At 41.6% G+C, this 17,918-nt stretch overlaps 3 protein-coding genes across 3 annotated transcripts in view; 1 reads left to right on the top strand and 2 right to left on the bottom strand.

Moving 5' to 3' along the window:
* Positions 1-2,443, bottom strand: part of LOC131892807 (uncharacterized) — a 2,959-nt gene extending 516 nt beyond the window's left edge. The window contains exons 1-2 of the mRNA XM_059242659.1: positions 2,155-2,443; positions 32-2,090 (exon numbers count right to left, since the gene is read on the bottom strand). Coding sequence (XP_059098642.1) covers positions 33-2,090; positions 2,155-2,349 — 2,253 coding nt within the window. The 5' untranslated portion in view covers positions 2,350-2,443 and the 3' untranslated portion in view covers position 32. The remainder of the gene's footprint in view (positions 1-31; positions 2,091-2,154) is intronic.
* Positions 2,444-3,458: 1,015 nt separating this feature from the next.
* On the top strand, positions 3,459-4,837 carry LOC131892806 (uncharacterized; the record flags this gene model as incomplete). The annotated part of the gene is given in 5 exon segments (XM_059242658.1): positions 3,459-3,490; positions 3,558-3,789; positions 3,859-4,030; positions 4,096-4,434; positions 4,567-4,837. Coding segments are annotated over 5 exon segments (952 nt in total), but the record flags the coding sequence as incomplete, so codon positions are not given.
* On the bottom strand, positions 4,763-14,163 carry LOC131892805 (glutamate receptor ionotropic, kainate 5-like). Its single transcript, XM_059242656.1, has 6 exons — positions 13,691-14,163; positions 7,419-7,750; positions 7,065-7,362; positions 6,804-6,995; positions 6,517-6,730; positions 4,763-5,219 (listed from the first exon to the last, which is right to left on the bottom strand). Exons 1-6 carry the CDS (start codon positions 14,127-14,129, stop codon positions 4,922-4,924), a joined length of 1,773 nt encoding a protein of 590 aa, XP_059098639.1. The 5' UTR covers positions 14,130-14,163; the 3' UTR covers positions 4,763-4,921.
* Between the last annotated feature and the right edge of the window lie 3,755 nt (positions 14,164-17,918).

The raw sequence follows: 17,918 nt of genomic DNA, 5'->3' as shown, positions 1-17,918 counted from the left end.
GCACAATTGCGAAGGAAAAAGACAGTCGAACCTCAGAGACGCGATGGATCACGATAGCAATTTTCAATTTCTTGGATTGTGGATGATGGATTAGTTGGGGGAGTTGCTTGAGAGGGTCTTCTTCGGCGGTGGAAATTGGCGGGGGGTGCAACCTCGGGTCGATTCTCGGGCAAAACATTTAACACTGCCACATCGTTCTTGTCCCCGATCCGTCCTTCCACGTTATATTCCATTAAAGCTGGGGGTGGCATCACCACCACCGGTTGTTTCAATCCAAATTGGGCGTTGGCATGTTCAAGACGAATCCTTTCCAAACGAGCTTCTTGCTCCTTTCGTACGAATTCTTCCCTTTTGGCGTTCCACTCTTGAGTCCGTTGATCCGTGTCCAATTGACGAGCATTAAGTTGCCGGATGGCATTGGCCGTAGGACGTTGAATTGGAATGGCATTGGGTGGCAAGGTGGGTGGAACCGGTTGTGCCCGCTCTACGTGCGAGGTTAGGGCGCTTGGGGTGGCAGACGGTCGAGATCTGGGCGGCTGAAAAACATGAGATGGGGCATTACGAAAGCTGTCAGGGTTTGGCACCAAACTGGACTCTGCCATTCTACGGTGGATTTCTGCGGTATGACGAGCTTTTGCCACCCTATAAGTGTGGTTTAGGATACGTTGCTGAACGGCAGGGAAGGCACTGGGCATAGTGGCCACTGGCAGAGGTGGTGGAGCCGGAAGTGGGTCTGGGTGTTCGAGCAAGGCTGGATCCAGCAAGGTCACCTGGAATCTGGGATGATTAAGGGGATCGGCATGGGTCGTTATCTGCGCTTCTTCCGAGAGATCAGGCCCATGGAGGGGCGATTCAGAAAAGTCGGGTCCAAGGGCCAACTCTTGGGAAGACCCTTTTCCCTTTTGAGGACAAATATCTCCATGGGGAGAAATGGATGAAGACAAGGCAACCGGAGCACTAGCCTGAGAGGTGAGACCAGATGTCATATCCCAAGTGGATGGACTGGGTCCGGAATCAAGGTGGTCCGAGCTTGAGCCCGAGTTAACCAAGTTTATGGCAACTTCCTCTTCCATGATTAAGGTGGGAGGAATGGATTCTTGGGAATGGGCTTGCGAGACTCGCTCGAATGATTCGGTGGAGGGTGGAGTGATTTCGTCAAAGGAGGAGGCGCCATTGGAACTGCTTTGGGTGTGAGGGGTCATTCCGGCATAAGAGGAAGGACAATTCGAGGCGTCGAGGGTTTCGCTAGAAATGATGGCAAAAGAAGACCCATGGCTAAGAGGATCAGGGACGGAAACAGTTCGAACAGATTGCGGTTCACAGAGGCCAGTAACGGCTTTCTTCGGACTCAGTACCGAGGGTTCTACTTCAATTGGGGAATAATCATTTTCTGGTGACGGGGGGCCCTCATGGGAGCCCATGGTAACTTTGGGATCCGTGGGTAGGTTATGAGAAGAGCCCTGTGCCAATTGTTGGATCTGGCCTTTCAATCTTTCAAGCACATTCAGGGCATCCCGGAGATGGTATTCCCGCTCTTCCTCAGGGGAGGAACAGGGGGTATTGGCTTCGTCATCACTTACAGGTTCATGAAAGCCCTTGTTCCAAACAAGATTGCTGGCAAGCTCGTGTAAATTGATCCACTGATCATCATTGGTCTCTGCATATTTGGCCTCCAATCCCTCCAAAACGAAATTCACGTGACGGCCAATAACCTTGAATAAGGGGACGACTACACAACTGAAGGCCTCCCTGATGGCATTAGGCTCGCCTCGGCCATTCCAAACGTCGGAACTAAAAGCAGAGGAAAGAATAGTCTCCAAATCCTGGACGACTTCACGGGTAGTTTTAGCTTGGATTGGTGGCTCCTCCTCTCTTGGAGTAGAATGGCTAGTACTGGCTGATGCTTCCGTGTCTCCAGAAACAATTCCACTGGTTTCATCTCGGCTCGTGCCCTCAGCAGTGTTTGACGTTTGAACTTCAGAGGCTGCACTTTGCTGCTNTCCAGAAACAATTCCACTGGTTTCATCTCGGCTCGTGCCCTCAGCAGTGTTTGACGTTTGAACTTCAGAGGCTGCACTTTGCTGCTGAAACTGGAATCACAAAAAAGCACTGATATATTGCCTTCAAGATAGGTTTAGCCTTTCAATCTCTTACCTGAAAGATTCTCGACAAACTCCGATCCAAACGACTGAGGTCAGGGGTCAAAGGATGGGGAGGTAGGGATTGGGTCCTGAGGCTTGGAGGTCCTGCCGATGGTAACAGACGAGGGGTCACCAGAATATTGCTAAGCTGTCGGTCAAGGGTAGAGAGATCAGGGTCCAATTGATCCTGATTTTGATGTTGAGACATGGTTGGGCAACTTAGTTTCTAAGTTTGGGTAATGTTCGTGTTCCTCAGCCGATTCGAGCTTGATCCATGTACTATCACGGTAAACACGTGTGAGTGGTGCTCGCATCAGACATGAGCATATTTCAGACTCAATTGATATAGGTTTGAAGTGAGTACCTGGCTAAATTTTCCGGCCAAAGCTTTACTTCTTAGAAACACACCCCCAAGAAACTCCTTGGGTTGTGGAATAACTGATGTTAATTGGTGTCGTCAATTCGAATGTCACCTTAAGACACGGCTAGTCCCAACCCTTTTTGGGCTCATTCCGGTCAGCGCATGTCGACAACACCACCAGTAGCCTAGATCACTACTAGCCCAAAAGAAGGGGGCTAGAAACTGTTTGCAGATCCTTGGCGCGCTTTCTGGAGAGCGGAAGGTTCTCCAGCTGGACGGCTCCATGGTTTCTCCACAGGTCCTCGGTTTGGTGCTACTTTTAGATTGGGTCTCGTTGTATCCAATGGTATCCAGGTAGAGGGTTGGCACTGGTCCATTTTGCAACTAGCTCATCATGTCCTTGAGCATTGGTGTCGAACATGTTGGGATGCCGCAAGGTTATAATCTATCAAGGAACTTAATGAAGCGTTTGCATAGTTTCTGAAACACCGTCAATCCAGTGTCACAGGGTATGAATCAGTCTCGTGAATCATTTCATGGTTGAACAAACTAGACGTTTCGGTCTACTGGATTTATTATTCTGCATATACGATCATGATGACTCTGTTTCAAACTTGTCTTTAAAGTAACCTATTGTGTTATTATTCTGCATATACGATCATGATGACTCTGTTTCAAACTTGTCTTTAAAGTAACCTATTGTGTTATTGCCAAGCCAATCATTGTATCTCACAAACTTGTCAAAAAGATAAGGACAAATTTTCAAACAAAACATGACGTATCACAACATATAATCTAACTCAGCAAAGTGTAGTCCATGATCGCCTCTGATATTGATATACTTCTTACCCAGAGTCTCCTCAAGCTCAGTGTTCGGTTCTTGCTTTAGTTTTTACTTTTTCGTCAATAATGAAATTGCTAAACGTGTTTGTTTGGGTAATATTCGTGCTGCCTTATCCTCAAGATGCCAGAGAGATCCCGCAAGAAGGTAAGTTTCATTTCAACTATTCCCTATTTACATGAACAAAAAATAGTATCACATTTTCGATGATTAGTTCTTGTATTACTGAGTGGAACAAGCCCTTCCACTGTGGCGGTGGTAAATTCCATTGGATTTGAATGCGATGTGGAGATCCCGGAAATTCCTCAACCTTACGGTTCACCCGGTAGACGAGGGATGTCAGCAGGGTACTGGAATCGCTCCTTAATTGCTTGTGGTGGTCTGGACAATAGTGGACCTCCCATATCCTCATTCAAAGATTGTCAAATGTTAGATTTGGATACAAGGTATTATAACGTTTTCCCTGCTTCTAAGAGTTTAGAATCCACTACAGACTCGTTCTTTCCAACATAAAGGATGTGGCAAGAGGGACCAGACATGCCTGAGCTTCTGGCTTACTCTGGCTATACAATGGTTGGTAGCGTGTTTTATGTCATTGGTGGCTATCACACTAAATACGATGGAGGTGGACCAACCCAATATGTCTATTCAGATCAAATCTACTTCTTGGATCTGGCTGACATCGAAGTGAGATATTTAATGTATGAACTCTTGGAGGTACTTAACACCTTCACAAGTTGTTTTATTCACAGATAGGCTGGGTCACGTTGGACATGAAATTGCCCAGCGCATCAAGCGATTTGTGCGCAGTCGCTTCCCCCAAGGGGAACATTTTCGTGATTGGATCGCTCTCGGGATATTTCAATCCAAACCAAGCCGATTCTTGGACATCCATCCCTAATCAAGAGGGGGTTGGATTAGGTTGTGACCTTTATCTCACTGAATTCAACTCAAGCATCGTAGTGGCAGTGGGTGGATCTTCGTTGAAGAACAAAGTGGAAACTTTAAACATCGGAAGTGAAGATCTTCCAGATATGGCTTGGAACACGGATCTCCCTCCATTTTCTGAGGAACGAACTCGACGCCCTAGTGTGAGTCACTTGAGATCCATTTTTCTTTCGGCATGAAATGGCTATTTCTATTGCGGCCAATAGGCTTCCTACGCAACACGAAATCTCTATGACTGTTATGTAAAAAAATCAAGGTCTTTCTTTAACTTTCAGATTGGAGTGCTCAACCTTGATCTGATTATTGCTGGCGGAAGCCAAACCAGTTCCAAAATTGAGAAATTTACCGAGTTTGGGTGGAGCCAAGACGCTTCAGGAGCCCTCAAGGAAACAAGAGCAGATCAAGCTTCCATCCGAGTCCCATCGTCTATGTTCCCGGAATGTCAATCTTGAGTTTTAACCGTAGCTCCAATTCGCCCAACATCAATACATTACAAAGATATACATGACAAAACACATTTTTGCTCAAACACGAAATTTCAGAATACCAATCTTGAGTTTGAACCCTAGCTCCATTTCATCCAATATTGACATTAGACAGATATACATCTAACAAAACCATAATTTGTGTTTAAATACGGAGCTTCGCCATTTCAACCAAGAAGGCGATGGAGGCCAGGGCTAATCCTACGCCGAGGCAAATAAATCCGGCGTAAAAGTGCTGGAAACCGAATGGGCGAATCTGGCCATTGTCACGATTTTCGTCCCCTTCGATGAGCGATCCAACGGGATAGTATTCTCTCTTCAGTTTCTCAACAAAGCCCATATTTGTGAGTTGCCCTAAAATCACATTCACATCGTTTCTCCACTCCGCAAATTTGGGGAACAAAAATCCGGCGTGGTATTCAAAAGCCCGACTTTTGCTGATCCTGAAAGCATAGAAAGCAAAGGCCAAAAAGAGTGATAACGAGTTTGTCGTGGTTTCTCCGGAGCTAAATGGTTAACCATTGAACTTCGCTACTTCAGTTGGTAATAGCTAGTGCCTCTACGCTCAGGAATGCCCCCCTTTTAGCCTTTCAGCTGTTATCTTTTGCCTCGTAAAAGCTGGCGCGCAAAGAATACTCTTAGAGGATGCTTTATGATGAAAGGAGGACCTTGTTTTATAGTTACAATTACCATTGCCAGAGGCAACACAATATTATCTGATGATTTTCGTTTTCAATTATTGACAATTAGCAGTGTTCTCCTTTTCATTCTCGTCTCCCGCTACTGGTTGTGGACAGAAATAAGGTATAAATACAAGAATACGCTCTAAGATGTCTGACATTAAGTAGGTATTCTTCGTAGAACAATTTATTGCTGATCCATTCCAACACCATGAATACACCACCAACCCATCTGAAAGACTTTTCAAATCGGACAAGGGTAAAATTACAAACACTTTTGACATCTAAATAGGGATGAACAGAGAGCCATATACCCGGTATTGTATTCTTCTAGTGTACCGTATGAGGGATAAGTTTGGGTTCCAATTTGAAAGCTCAATTTCGAGTTAGTAAATTTATGAATTTGCCACCAAAACTTTGCTCGACAGTCTAGTTGACATATTTAGGGTGAGAAAACGAAATTAAGAAAACAAACGGAAAAGCAACTGAAACCCATCCCATCTTTCAAAGAAATCTTTGTTGCAAGTATCCTTGCCTGGATATATTTTATAATCTTATCACACCAATATTACCGTACCTCATTTGGTGTGCCCTGTCTGGGCATTGCCATAATATTATCATATATAGTTTTCAATTTATCTATAATCAATAACATGATAGTAGCAACGAGAACTCAAAGGAGATCAGTAGCTAAATAAGAGGAAATCAAGTGGATTGAATTCAAGCACACAGTTGACGTACTCTTTGTCTAATAGTATTTAAAACGTGTGACATAACAAAGATATTTTTCTTTGTCGCCCTTTTAACTTGCCATGAAGCAAACAATCTTTTCGTTTGATGACAGATACATGTTGTTTTAAGGCAACAATATTTCAAGGCATCGTGTTGACAAAAATGTAAAAACTCTTGTCCATCCAGCCCAACCAACCAAATATCTTTTCGAGGTGAAATTCTAAAACTCAAGAAACATGATAGACCTTCCAATTTTTAAATGGTTCAATCTGCGTCACATCAAAGAAACTAATATTGGGAAATATTCTATTAAGATTATTTCACAAACCTAAAAGGTTGATATCCAAAGGCCTTCTGAAAGGTGTCAAACTGCATTTGAACGGGTTCCTTTGGGAATATTATCACACCTTTTGAGGCCAGAAGGGATTTCTCAACCGGAGGTGACAGCCAACCATTTTCCAAATAGAACCCTTTTGAAATGTCATGCAGCTTCTGATACACTTTTTTGGGGCTATTAACGATCGAAAACTCCAAAGAAGTTCCTAGAAGGAAAAGAAAACAGAATCGAACACAACTGTCATTTCTTCCATCATAAATATTTCTAAGAAATCCAACCTAAAGGAAGAAAGAACTCCTTATGCAAAGCCAAAATGTCCTCCGCTGTATCTATTGGCTTTTCGTACTCCGTGGCTACCAGGAACGCTCTTAGGTTACACGAATATCCGGATAAAATGAAAAACACCGTCAAATACCACAAGCCGATTAAAAATTTCGAGACCTTGCTCTTAAAGCGCGAATCTGGGATGTCTAAAAAAATCGAAAGAATACCCAAATATGGTTTTTAAGAATCTTTTGAAGAATGACTTCACCACTAACTTTGCTCGACTAATGACATGAATGGAAGTGTTATTATCTTTTCCATAGGTTGCTGTTCAAGGTATCTGCCAATCGCTACCAAGACCGTCGAGAGCACTACCAATGTGAAGATTAAACAGACCCAAAGATAGGCACTGAAGGGTTTCAGCAGATTCTCGTAAGGGGGCGTTGGCTTCGGGTAAGTGGCGATAAAATTGGTATCGATCGTGTACATCATGACGGAATAATCCACAGCCAAATAACGTCCCGCATCCAAGGCTGGATTTCCAATCCCAATGGTGGAGGTGCCGTTTTTGACCTGTCAAATTTGATATTGATCACGGCCTGGCTACCTGAATAACCCTTTAAACTTACGCTTCCAACGACTCCCAACCATTGGTTGTTGGAGTTGGGGATTAGGCTACCCATCACTGGCTCAGTAATGATACGATAGGTGAAGCCAAAAGCCTCACTCAGAATTTGAATAAGGTCCACATCGACTCCGTGAACCGAACCATCTGGTTTCCAGATGTTAAATGGAGGCAGACCCCGACAGCTGATGGTCAGATGAGCCCCGTGAAATACGTGAGGACACCGGTTTCGAACTTGATTGCTCGCCAAGACTTGATAATCCTTGTTTATGTCCCAAACATTGAGAAGGATTAGATCCGCTTGATTTGGACAACCCAGGAGAAGAGTATACATTCCTTGAGAAAAAGTGTAAAAGAGATATTTACTTCAGCGAAAAATAAGAACCTCCCACATTTTAATGGTCCTGCATATCAATGTGTCCATTGCCAATTCTCGAACAATGTCAAACTTGCTTTATTTCTACATATCACACACGCAGTGACCACAAAGTGTTTTTAAGCGGAAAAGCATGACTAGGGTTATATGCAACGTATCTAGTAACTCGCATTTATTGTACACCATTTAATAAAAAATATCATGGTTAGCATGTATGTACTTAAATTCGAATATACTTTCAATTCGATAAAACCCAAGTCTTTAGTTTTACTGCCTTTTATATTAGTACTCTACCCAATAATGCAAAAAACAACTCGTCAACTAATGAGCATATCTTAAGGTCCAAGCAATATAGTGTGTATTTTTTTTCTTTTTCGGGAACCTCATACTTGGAATGTCAGCAGTTTAAAGTAGAAAAAAAAATATTCCTAATTTCAACCATATATTTGTATAATGTCTGATCCCCCAGCAACCTGGAGTTGGCAGGACGAGCTAGCCTTTGAAAATAGGGTTGATCAGGGATATTGGCCTTCAAGTTGTTGTCCATGTCTGATTGAAAACTTGCTAACAGATAAACACGTATGTATTTCTTACGAATATTTGAGAGAAGCAAATCGAGTCATGAACGAACCCGAGAAAGAATTGAAGAGGATTTAATCTTTTAACTAACCGGAATTCTCGAGGGCTTGAGGGTGCTAACAAAAACGCACACTTAGCCTCCAAGGCCGCAGAATGGATCATAAAACCTGGATTGGCATAAAGCTCATATATACATGTATGCTCCTGAAAACGTGCAGTATCGGACGGATAAAAATTACAAAATAAAAAAAACCTCAATGAATTAACATTTCAAACGAGTTGGATTGCAAAACCTATTTATTATTATTATTTACGGGGTTATGTTCAATCTCAAAACAGCTCTTAAATGCTTTTAGGCCTAACTTCGTTCAGGGCATCCTCCAAGGTTCCGCCATTGGTTCTGAGCTTGGCCAGATATTCGGTCACGGATCGGTCACCGAATTTCTTGCGGCATTCGTAGTCCCTACGTTCTTCTTCGGCGAATTCCTCCACAATCCAACGGCGAGGCATTAAGAAATCCCTCTCTTCTTCATCCTTGAACCAGTTCCTAGTCAAATGGGCGATAACCTTATGGACCGTCAAAGCAATGAAGAGCAACGGATTGGCCAAGAAGATGTGGGTCAGCACCCCTAAGCGAGTCGGTTCGGTCTTCAACGTATCGAGGTCCTCGTCCATGCTCCATTCGACATGCTCCAAATTGGGGATGTCGATTGGGGTGACAATCCAGACGCTGTCAGAAGGCGTTCTCTTTCGAGGGTTGGAGACAATTCCCCCCTCGGTCAAGTCCTTTTCCGGTTGCGATTGCTTGAACGATTCAATTTGGGCGTTCGCCACAAATTGTACCAGGAAGAAGGCGCTCAAGACCATGACAATCCGGATCATGCGCAGCTTAGAGGGAGCCATTTTCACAATTTGAGTGACATACGCCGGGACGTGGCTGTAGTAGGATTCGTTCTGTTCCATTTGATCGTTGTACATTGGAAAGCTGCCCTGAACCATCTTGAATCACTATTCCTGAACTGCAGGTTGGTGGTGCCGCTAAATTGGAGGAGGGATAGTGTACGGGCGAGTAGGACCGATATTTAAATGAAACTTAGTCTATTCCACTACACTGCTGTTGGCCAACTGAAGGAAAACCGTTGACCACATTTTATATAAACAATCAATTGTGCTGTTGGGCCTGTCTGTCCCCTTTTGAGTTTAGAGGGCGAAGAGACATAGCCAACATCGCACGTAGGCTGACCGAAAGCGGAAGCGTGTCATAGGGTTGGTTGTTTTCTTGTTGAACGTTGAACATTGGGGTGGTAGAAGAAGTCGCGTCTTATCTAGAACTTCCGCGGGCCTCTGGGGACCCTCTGCTACGGTTTCTCCTCAGCATACCCACGCTCTTTTTGAGCTCATTCCCTTCAATTGATCGATGAGTTGTCCTTCAGTCGTTGGGAACATTTGGGGGATTTTGATAGTCGGTGATATGGATAGGGACGAACAAATTGTGCAAAAAAGAACTTTTGTCACTAAAGACCCCTTTTTACACATTTGCACTCCTCACCTTTCCTTACTTTCTCTAAGCTAACTAATTTATCTGTTTCAAGAAGAAGAAAAAATCTACTTTTTTTCTTCAGTTAGATCAATGGCGCAGATCAAGTGCAAGAAACCAGGAAAATATGTATTCCTTGCCCTCATTTAAAAACATTGTGGCCCAAAACTGAGGCAAAACTCGGTTTTTAAGAAGACGCCTGTCAAATTTGTACAACTTTGAAAAATATATTTGAGTATGCCTTCTTTTTTATTTTATTTGCATCTTTTGTTATACTTTCAGCCCATTTTGCACCTCTTTTTGCACTTTTAGGCTTATTTCTTTGCACCTTTTTGTCTCGAAAAGGCTTTGCTATTTTGGACATTTTGCCCGTCCCTAGTTCAGGGATAATAGATATATGATGACAAATTTGGGGATTAATGTTCACAATTACAAATTTAGAAAAAGGGAATATGACTGTAGAGTAAGTGACTGTGGTTGATGCTTTCGTTTCCATTTTGAAAAACATGTGATTTTGTAATGTTTCGATCTAATAAAAAAAAATATGTATTTCCTCTTTCCTCTTCAGGTCAATTTGAGAGGGTTTTTTTCACAGGCTTTTCTTCCATTTACCGGAAATGTAATACCCTATTCTAGTAAAATGAGAGGTTACATTTCGCCTATTTTTAAAACCTGTTGATCTTCATATAATTTCTGATCCATCAACGAAATATGTAGAGCTGGCAAGCCGAATTGATCCTTAATACTCGGGTTGATCTGGAAGGCTAGTTGAAAAATTGTCCAAGCCTGTCTTTAAGGATGCTATCCGATCAACAGCACAAATATATCCTACGAATATTTGAAGGCAGCAAATCGAACAATGCAGGCGCCCGAGAAAGAAGAGGGTTGGACTTCATTGTTTTAACTTGTCTGGATTCTCGAGGGCTTGAAGGTGCTCTCAAAACGCACGTCAAGCCTCTAAGGTCGCTACAATTGACCCTAAATCCTGGGTTGGGACAAAGCTCATAGATACTTTTGAAGACGTACAAAATCAGATATCTTTCGTACCTTCTCTGAGTACTGTACAATCCCAACCGTTCTAACCTCTGCCAATACGAGAGCTCTCTCATATCCTCAGTGCTCCTAGCAAAACACTTTTGGACTTGTTCGCCTTTTTGCATACCTACTGAACTCATTGGAGCCCAAACGGGTGAAGCATATTCAAGATGATTTTGGTGTAACCTCTTGACTTAAACGTCCGATATATCTGGAGGACTGCCCATAAACGTTTCATGAACGATTGGTGCTCAATACTCCTACTGCCATAATCTACGAGTGGAGTGTTTAATAACATCGACCGAAAGGTTCAAGGCCTGGTTTATCTTGGAGTAAATTTGAACCAAGTCCGCTCTCAAACTTATGGAGTCTCGTCCACAGTCTAATTTTATATCATTCGACATGAATACTAAGCTTCTGAAGGAGAGCAATTTGGGCAATTATCTTAACTACTTTGAGCGTTGAAGAAACTTTTGCATCAAAGAAGGACCCGAAAGTTTCTCAAAGAACCTGAAAGAGGATAAGTTACACCGCATAGGCATTATGCTCCCATAACAGCTTTCTCCCCAAAAATGTCATTATTAAGATTAACTTGCCAAGAGGGTTTAGCGTGATTTGAAAATTGCCATGATATACTACACCCTGACATGACTATAAATCGGAAACGAACGAAAAAGAGTTCAACATCTCAGAACCAAACCTTGTAAAACGATTTGGACAATGTCCGAATAGGAAATGCATCTATAAAGCCCAAAGATAGAGACAAAACTGTTTTTTTCAAATCTAAGTTGGATTAAACGCTTTTAAGAAAAGCACTGAATCTATGTTTCAGGGTGTATGTAGATTGCGACAACCATATAATGAATGAGTACTCGCTTTGCATTTAACAGCTCAAGTCCTTGAGAGGGAAGCAATTCCATTTGATGTAGACAGAACGAGCTAATGAAAGTTTCCACCTGATGGTCCACTTTTTAAGTGGTTCTGGCCCTATGACATTAAAAGTACCGTACATGTTTTCTCATCGAATGCTAAAGATACGCCATTCATGATCTAAATTCAAGTGCACAATGTGGAATCAAACAAGCCCAGAGTTGTTGTTAAGGTCTGCCAAACGAGATTGTGACCTGTTTTTTTAGCCGCCTAACGGATCTTCTAGATTGAAATGAAATGGTAAAACCACTATGTAGAGCCAAATCGGAATACGGACGTGACCGTCCAATCCTTCAAGATCTTAAACACGATTTAGTTGCGTCACAACTTGTCCCTGTTTCCCTCACCATTCAGGTGAGAGAAATCGACACCCGTTTCAGTTGAGCTCGAACAATTAGAAACCAGCGGAAAAAGATATTCAATTTTTAATGTGTCCATTTTTTTGTGATGCTAGATGCTAACAAATTTCAAATTTTAACAAAAAAGGAATTTTAATCAATCATCCTTCAGTATTTCAAATCTAGTCACGAATTCTTTCGATGAACAACAGTTTTCAAAGACCAGCACCATATTCAAAGAAACCAAAGGTGGTTGTAGGCTAAAGCACGACTTCTAGAAAAATGGACTGTGAATGGGTTTCCCGCCAAAATTGCTCTTGGTCATAGGAACTCTGAGTCACTTTTCGAATTAAAGCTATAAAATAAGAAACGTAGATCTCTTCAACTGAACGCAGATTATTTTTTACATTATTTACCTGTAAAGTGATTCGTTTCGAAGTAATGTTGTCAAAAGCTCACGAGGCTAACCAAGAGCAGACTGAAACTTTGAATTTTGAGCTGTGTTTAGTACATAACTTTAGACATTTCTTCTGAGCTCCCTTTATAAATCTTTGGGCTCAAACTTGACCAAGTTCATTTATTTATCCAGATCTTATGGTCGTTTGAAGTGCTTACTTGAAATAAAGTGAACGCTTTAGGAGGTAAGATGTTCTTGCTTCCTTTCGCAGTCCACATCTCTAGAAGTCCCTGCCTTAAGTAACTTTTCGTCCATTTGCACTTAAATGGCGCTATTCGGCAATAACAAATACAATATCTAGTGCTGGCTAACCTAGTTTCATGCTTTTATTTTTTATTCGTAAAATATAGTACAAACTAAAACTTCCAAACGAAAATACACGTCTTATTCTCCTAAAGTAATTACAAGTTCGAGAAGGAAGTGCGGCAATAATATCGTTTAGCATCTCCACCAATATGACGTAGGGTTTGACAATGGATATAGAAATGAACTTCAATCCTGTTACTGGTTTTAGAGATTAAGTTAAAAGTGTGGCTTGAAAGCCTTAAAGAAAAAAAAATGTACTTAAGAGCCACTCTGCGATTGGAGCTGAAAAACCTGGTGAAAACAGACAAACAGAATTGGTAGTACTAATTTATCACTCAAATGACGTGGCATTATCCTACTTTTGAATGGACGAAGAGCTATCTCCCTCTATCAGTCAGGTCTGCTAGGATGGCCACTCTACATTGTAGATTGTTTTATTAACTTACGGTTGAAAATCTAAAGTCAGTAGCCCATTAATTGTTAACTTGAACACTAATTAGAGTTCAAACTTGGAAACATTGGGCTAAATGCAACTTGTGCGTAATTGAAACCAGCTTTGTCGCAATTATTGAGAGCATCACTTTCGAATCCGAACAACCGATAACTGTGCCCCACACATTCAGTTGGTGAGGAAAAGAGCCGTGCCTACTTTTCCGTTTTGTACTGTAAACAGAATCATGAACCGAATCATTATAAGGTTTAAATTTTTTTAACGCACCTTCCCTTGTTTCCTCCAGAATATAGGTGGGGTGATGATAATGCATGCCTCTGATGGCATCCAAATTCCTCACCAAGAACACTTCGTCTCTGGTTGGAAGTTTCTGTACCAATGCATCAATGAGTGTTTGATCTAGTTGCTCGGATGTATTGCTATCCATTCCTCGAAAATCAGCCCAAAAGGACAAACAATCAAATTGGTCGTGAAAGAACATGGCATATCGTTCGATCTGATCGGAAGTCAAAGCTTTGTTGATTATGGTCATTCCGTATTTCAAGTCTTGAATAGTGTCCAGGCGGTCATGGAATCCCATTATGACGATGTGACATCGTTCACTCCGTCCATTAACCCCATTCACGGTCTTGATCATTTCTGCCAGGGGTTGCAAACCAAACGTCATTGGAAGCAAAGCTAAGAGCCAAATGAGGGTGGCAAGCATCTTTCGCTTCGGGAAACTGATCTAGAAAATGCCATGGGCGAAGGTTTTAAGTCATTTTTTTGCTCGCATCATGGTTTAATCTCAATATTGGATTTTGGGAAATGCGATTTTTGTAGCCCAAAGTGAATGATGGCATTTGCATTGATAAGGTCGAATTAGACATGATTGATACGTTTACCGTAGAGAGAGATGAAAACATAGCATGCCTCTCGATTGTGAGCTTGTAGATGATGATCGAGTTTTTAACGCTATGACGTCAATGGCCTCCCTTACATTTGGGTTGGTGGGGTCGTTGGAAAGATGTTCATCGTTTGACCGGTTGCTCGAACAAGTTTCGATTTCTTTTTTCACCTCTCAAAAGAAACGAGCTCTGTCGACACAGGTCCAAGACGCGGGTCTTTTTGTCTAATCCCTTCTGGCCCGTTATAAATCATTTAGAAAAAAAGCTAGTGGATTGCTTCTCCTCCTCCTTTTTTTCTCCATTGTTGGAAGCATCTTCTTCTGAATGGTCAAGAAACGGAATCTGGGTCATTAGGCGTCTCAAGTAGCTGTATCCCAGTCACTAAGTTACCATAATGATCGTAGTCGAAGTGTCCTGTCATGACTGATCCCAGATGCTTCCCTCTTGACATGATTTTAAAGAGATTTTGTACACTCAGGAACGAAAAAAAAGTTGATTTCAAAGGGTGACCGCGTGACCCCCTCTGACTTGCGCTACGACGCTGTACTCAATGTGCAGTACAAATTCTTGGGGAAAAGATGAAGATAGCAATAGCTGTAAGTAATTTAAAAGGTGGTTGTAGTAGAAGTGGAAGCATTATGACCTGAAGCTAAAAGAACCATGGCTGGCTCACGCCATAGGGGGGTGAGGGGGGAGGGAGGGCTCGCTCTGCAAGTTTGAGTGGTCAGGTGTTAGAATTCTCAGTTGCTAGACCCAAGATCAAAATCGTACAATTCAATGGTAAGGAACATTTTCTTCCGGCTCTGAGTAGAGAAAATTACGCATGTCCTTGTTCGAGATTTTTGGGAGACTCCAAGTCAAATGAAAATGAACATGAGTTTGCAAGTCGGAGTGATCGTTGGGTGCTAATGAACCTACCCAAGATGCAAAGAGAATGGTCGAACCAACGAAACCAGTAACGAGATGATTGGGTCCCTGAGAAACGTGGTCATAATTCCCTGTTTCCATGCAATATTTTACATGCAATATAGAGTTATCAGAAATGATCGTCAACGCAATAAGGTTATAATTCATGAGAAAGACATGATGCACAGTAAAGCTTTAATGAAACAAGTCTATTTGAAGTTTATAAGAATGCTTTTATCAAGGAATCAAAGCAAGGTTTTAATGTTCCTCTTTGGACCTACGGCAATTTTACTTTGAGTGCAGAGGCAATAGTTATTGAATTGTAAAAACGCGCCTCTGTACACTGTGCAGTACTCTTAAACAGCTACCACTTCCTCAGCCATGAAGTTGTCTTGAAATAAAGATACCCTAATAAAAACTTGTAAGATAATGTTTCCTAATCCTGCTTTTCCTCACATTTTACAAAGCCGAGCCCAGGTGCATGGTCACAAGTTACAAACGACGTTTGAGGGCAAATTATTTATAACTTATCTACGACATTGACAAAATTTGAGCGTGGCGCGCCGCAGGGCTACATTCTTAGTCCACTTCTTTTCATCACTTTTATGGATCCTCTCCAAAGCCTAGGGATGGACAACAAGTAGGCGTCTAATCCCCCACAATACAATATCACGGTATGAGAAGGTTTGAAAGATATTCTACATAGATCGATACATAGATAGAAACTCCAGGTCAGAATGGATAGATAGGTGCAACAGACAATGTGGACAAGATTCATGGACCTTGACAAGGACAAGAAACTTTCTCTTTGAAGAAAGCCATTAATCCTTCTTAATGAAGTTTTACAAAGCTTCCCTACCGAGGAAGGCGAACCGGCTTTTGAATCCCATGTAACGTACAAGTGCGTTTTCCTATCAAACTTCTCACAGTACATGTATGCACAAGACGACAAACTCTTGCTGTGGGCAAAACTTGATCAATTATTTTTTATGATGTAATAAATTGCCAACTGAGATAAAGTCGATTAATATCAATTGTGATTAATATCATGTGCTTGGTTTTCAAATGTACTTGACAACAATTGCAATAAAATTCAGATGTAATTCAAGGTAAGAACGACGTCAACATTGTTCGGAGACTGTAAACGGGTGAGGTGGCCACTTTTACACTGATCAAGAAGACGCTGTCCAGTGGGGGAAACGTAACTTTTATCCAGCTGAACCAAATGCATTTATTCTTCACACAAGAACATAAGAAATCAAAAGCTACTTTTGAGCTGAATCAAATGTTTGTATCAAAAGCAATAAGACCCTTAAAGTCAAAGCGACGAGGGCTAACAACAACATGAGCGCTCAGCACCACGTTGGTAAAGCTTGACACCGAATAAGGGCCCTTATTTGCAACGTCACGCGGCCCCCCAAAAATGGGAAGAGGCAGGGTAGACTGCTAAATAAACTGCTCTTGCCTTGCCTTGCCTTGCCTTGAACGCAATTTCTTTACCGGACATTATGTGACCCGGGGCACTAATTATCAATAAGATTTTGATAGAATTAGCTTGATAGGTTGATTGAATTGATAACAGTATCCACAGACCACTTAAAGTATCCAAGGCCTAGCCACAACATTTACACTTCTTTTCACACTTATTAAAATGGCTGTGGAATACGATATAACTTTTTTTAAATGCCATTGTCGTCATTTTGACTTTAAAAAGTTTAGGTCAAATGGCATCCCTAACTCCAATCGATTGCGGTGGCAAAATTCAAACTCGATCGCACACAGTGATGGGAAAAATCGAGATTGATCGAATTTTGGCACCTTCTGCCACAAGTGGCTGAAAATCGCAGAAAATCGCAGCAGAAAGTGGCAAAAAATGGCAGAAATTGCTGGAAGGTGGTCAAAAATGGCCGCCGGTGTTTAGAATGGCCGATCTTGATTCTAAAAGATGTCAAAGACAAGAAGGATCATATGGGTTGGATAAGTTTTTCAAGTGTCCTTTGCTACAAAGTATATTGATATAGCATTGGCTGAAATGCAAAATTTTCCTCAAATATTGATATTACTCGTAATACTGTTTGATGGTTGATTGAGTTCATAACAGTATCCATAGACCACTTACAGTATCCAAGGCCTAGCTGCAACACTTACATTTATTTTTCACATAAATCAAGATGGTTACTGAATACGATAAACTTTTTTAAATGCAATTGTCGTCATTTTATAGGTGGTAGAAAATGGCTTTTGATAATTTCTCATCCCTGACTTTGACCCTGCCCATTGCATTCTCCAGTACAACAGCAACAATTATGGCTGAAATATACTATAAAAAACTAAGGCCGGCCAAAACTTGCATCCTGGATTTTGCGCAAATTTTGCAAAATACTTGGACACCCGAGATTTTTCTGCGAATTTATTGCATCTGCAAATTTTGCAAGCTTAACAACAATATTATTATGCAATTTCAGCCATTTCAGCAAAAAAACCTAACACTTGTGAAAGATCATGATAATTTTCAAGAATTGTGGTCAATTTTAGGGAAAAGTGTGAAATTGGAGTTCCTGATTTTTTTTCCTCAAATCTTTTTGAAACAACATACACGTAGGTATGAAATAGATTGCAAGCATATTACCAACCACCTGCTTATGTTTTCCATCAATCTGAAATAGCTCTTTTATCATTGCAATTTTTCAAGATACTCTATT

This window comes from Tigriopus californicus, chromosome 2 (assembly GCF_007210705.1).
Source record: "Tigriopus californicus strain San Diego chromosome 2, Tcal_SD_v2.1, whole genome shotgun sequence".
NCBI lineage: Eukaryota > Metazoa > Arthropoda > Copepoda > Harpacticoida > Harpacticidae > Tigriopus > Tigriopus californicus.
This window is presented reverse-complemented; position numbering and strand designations above follow the sequence as displayed.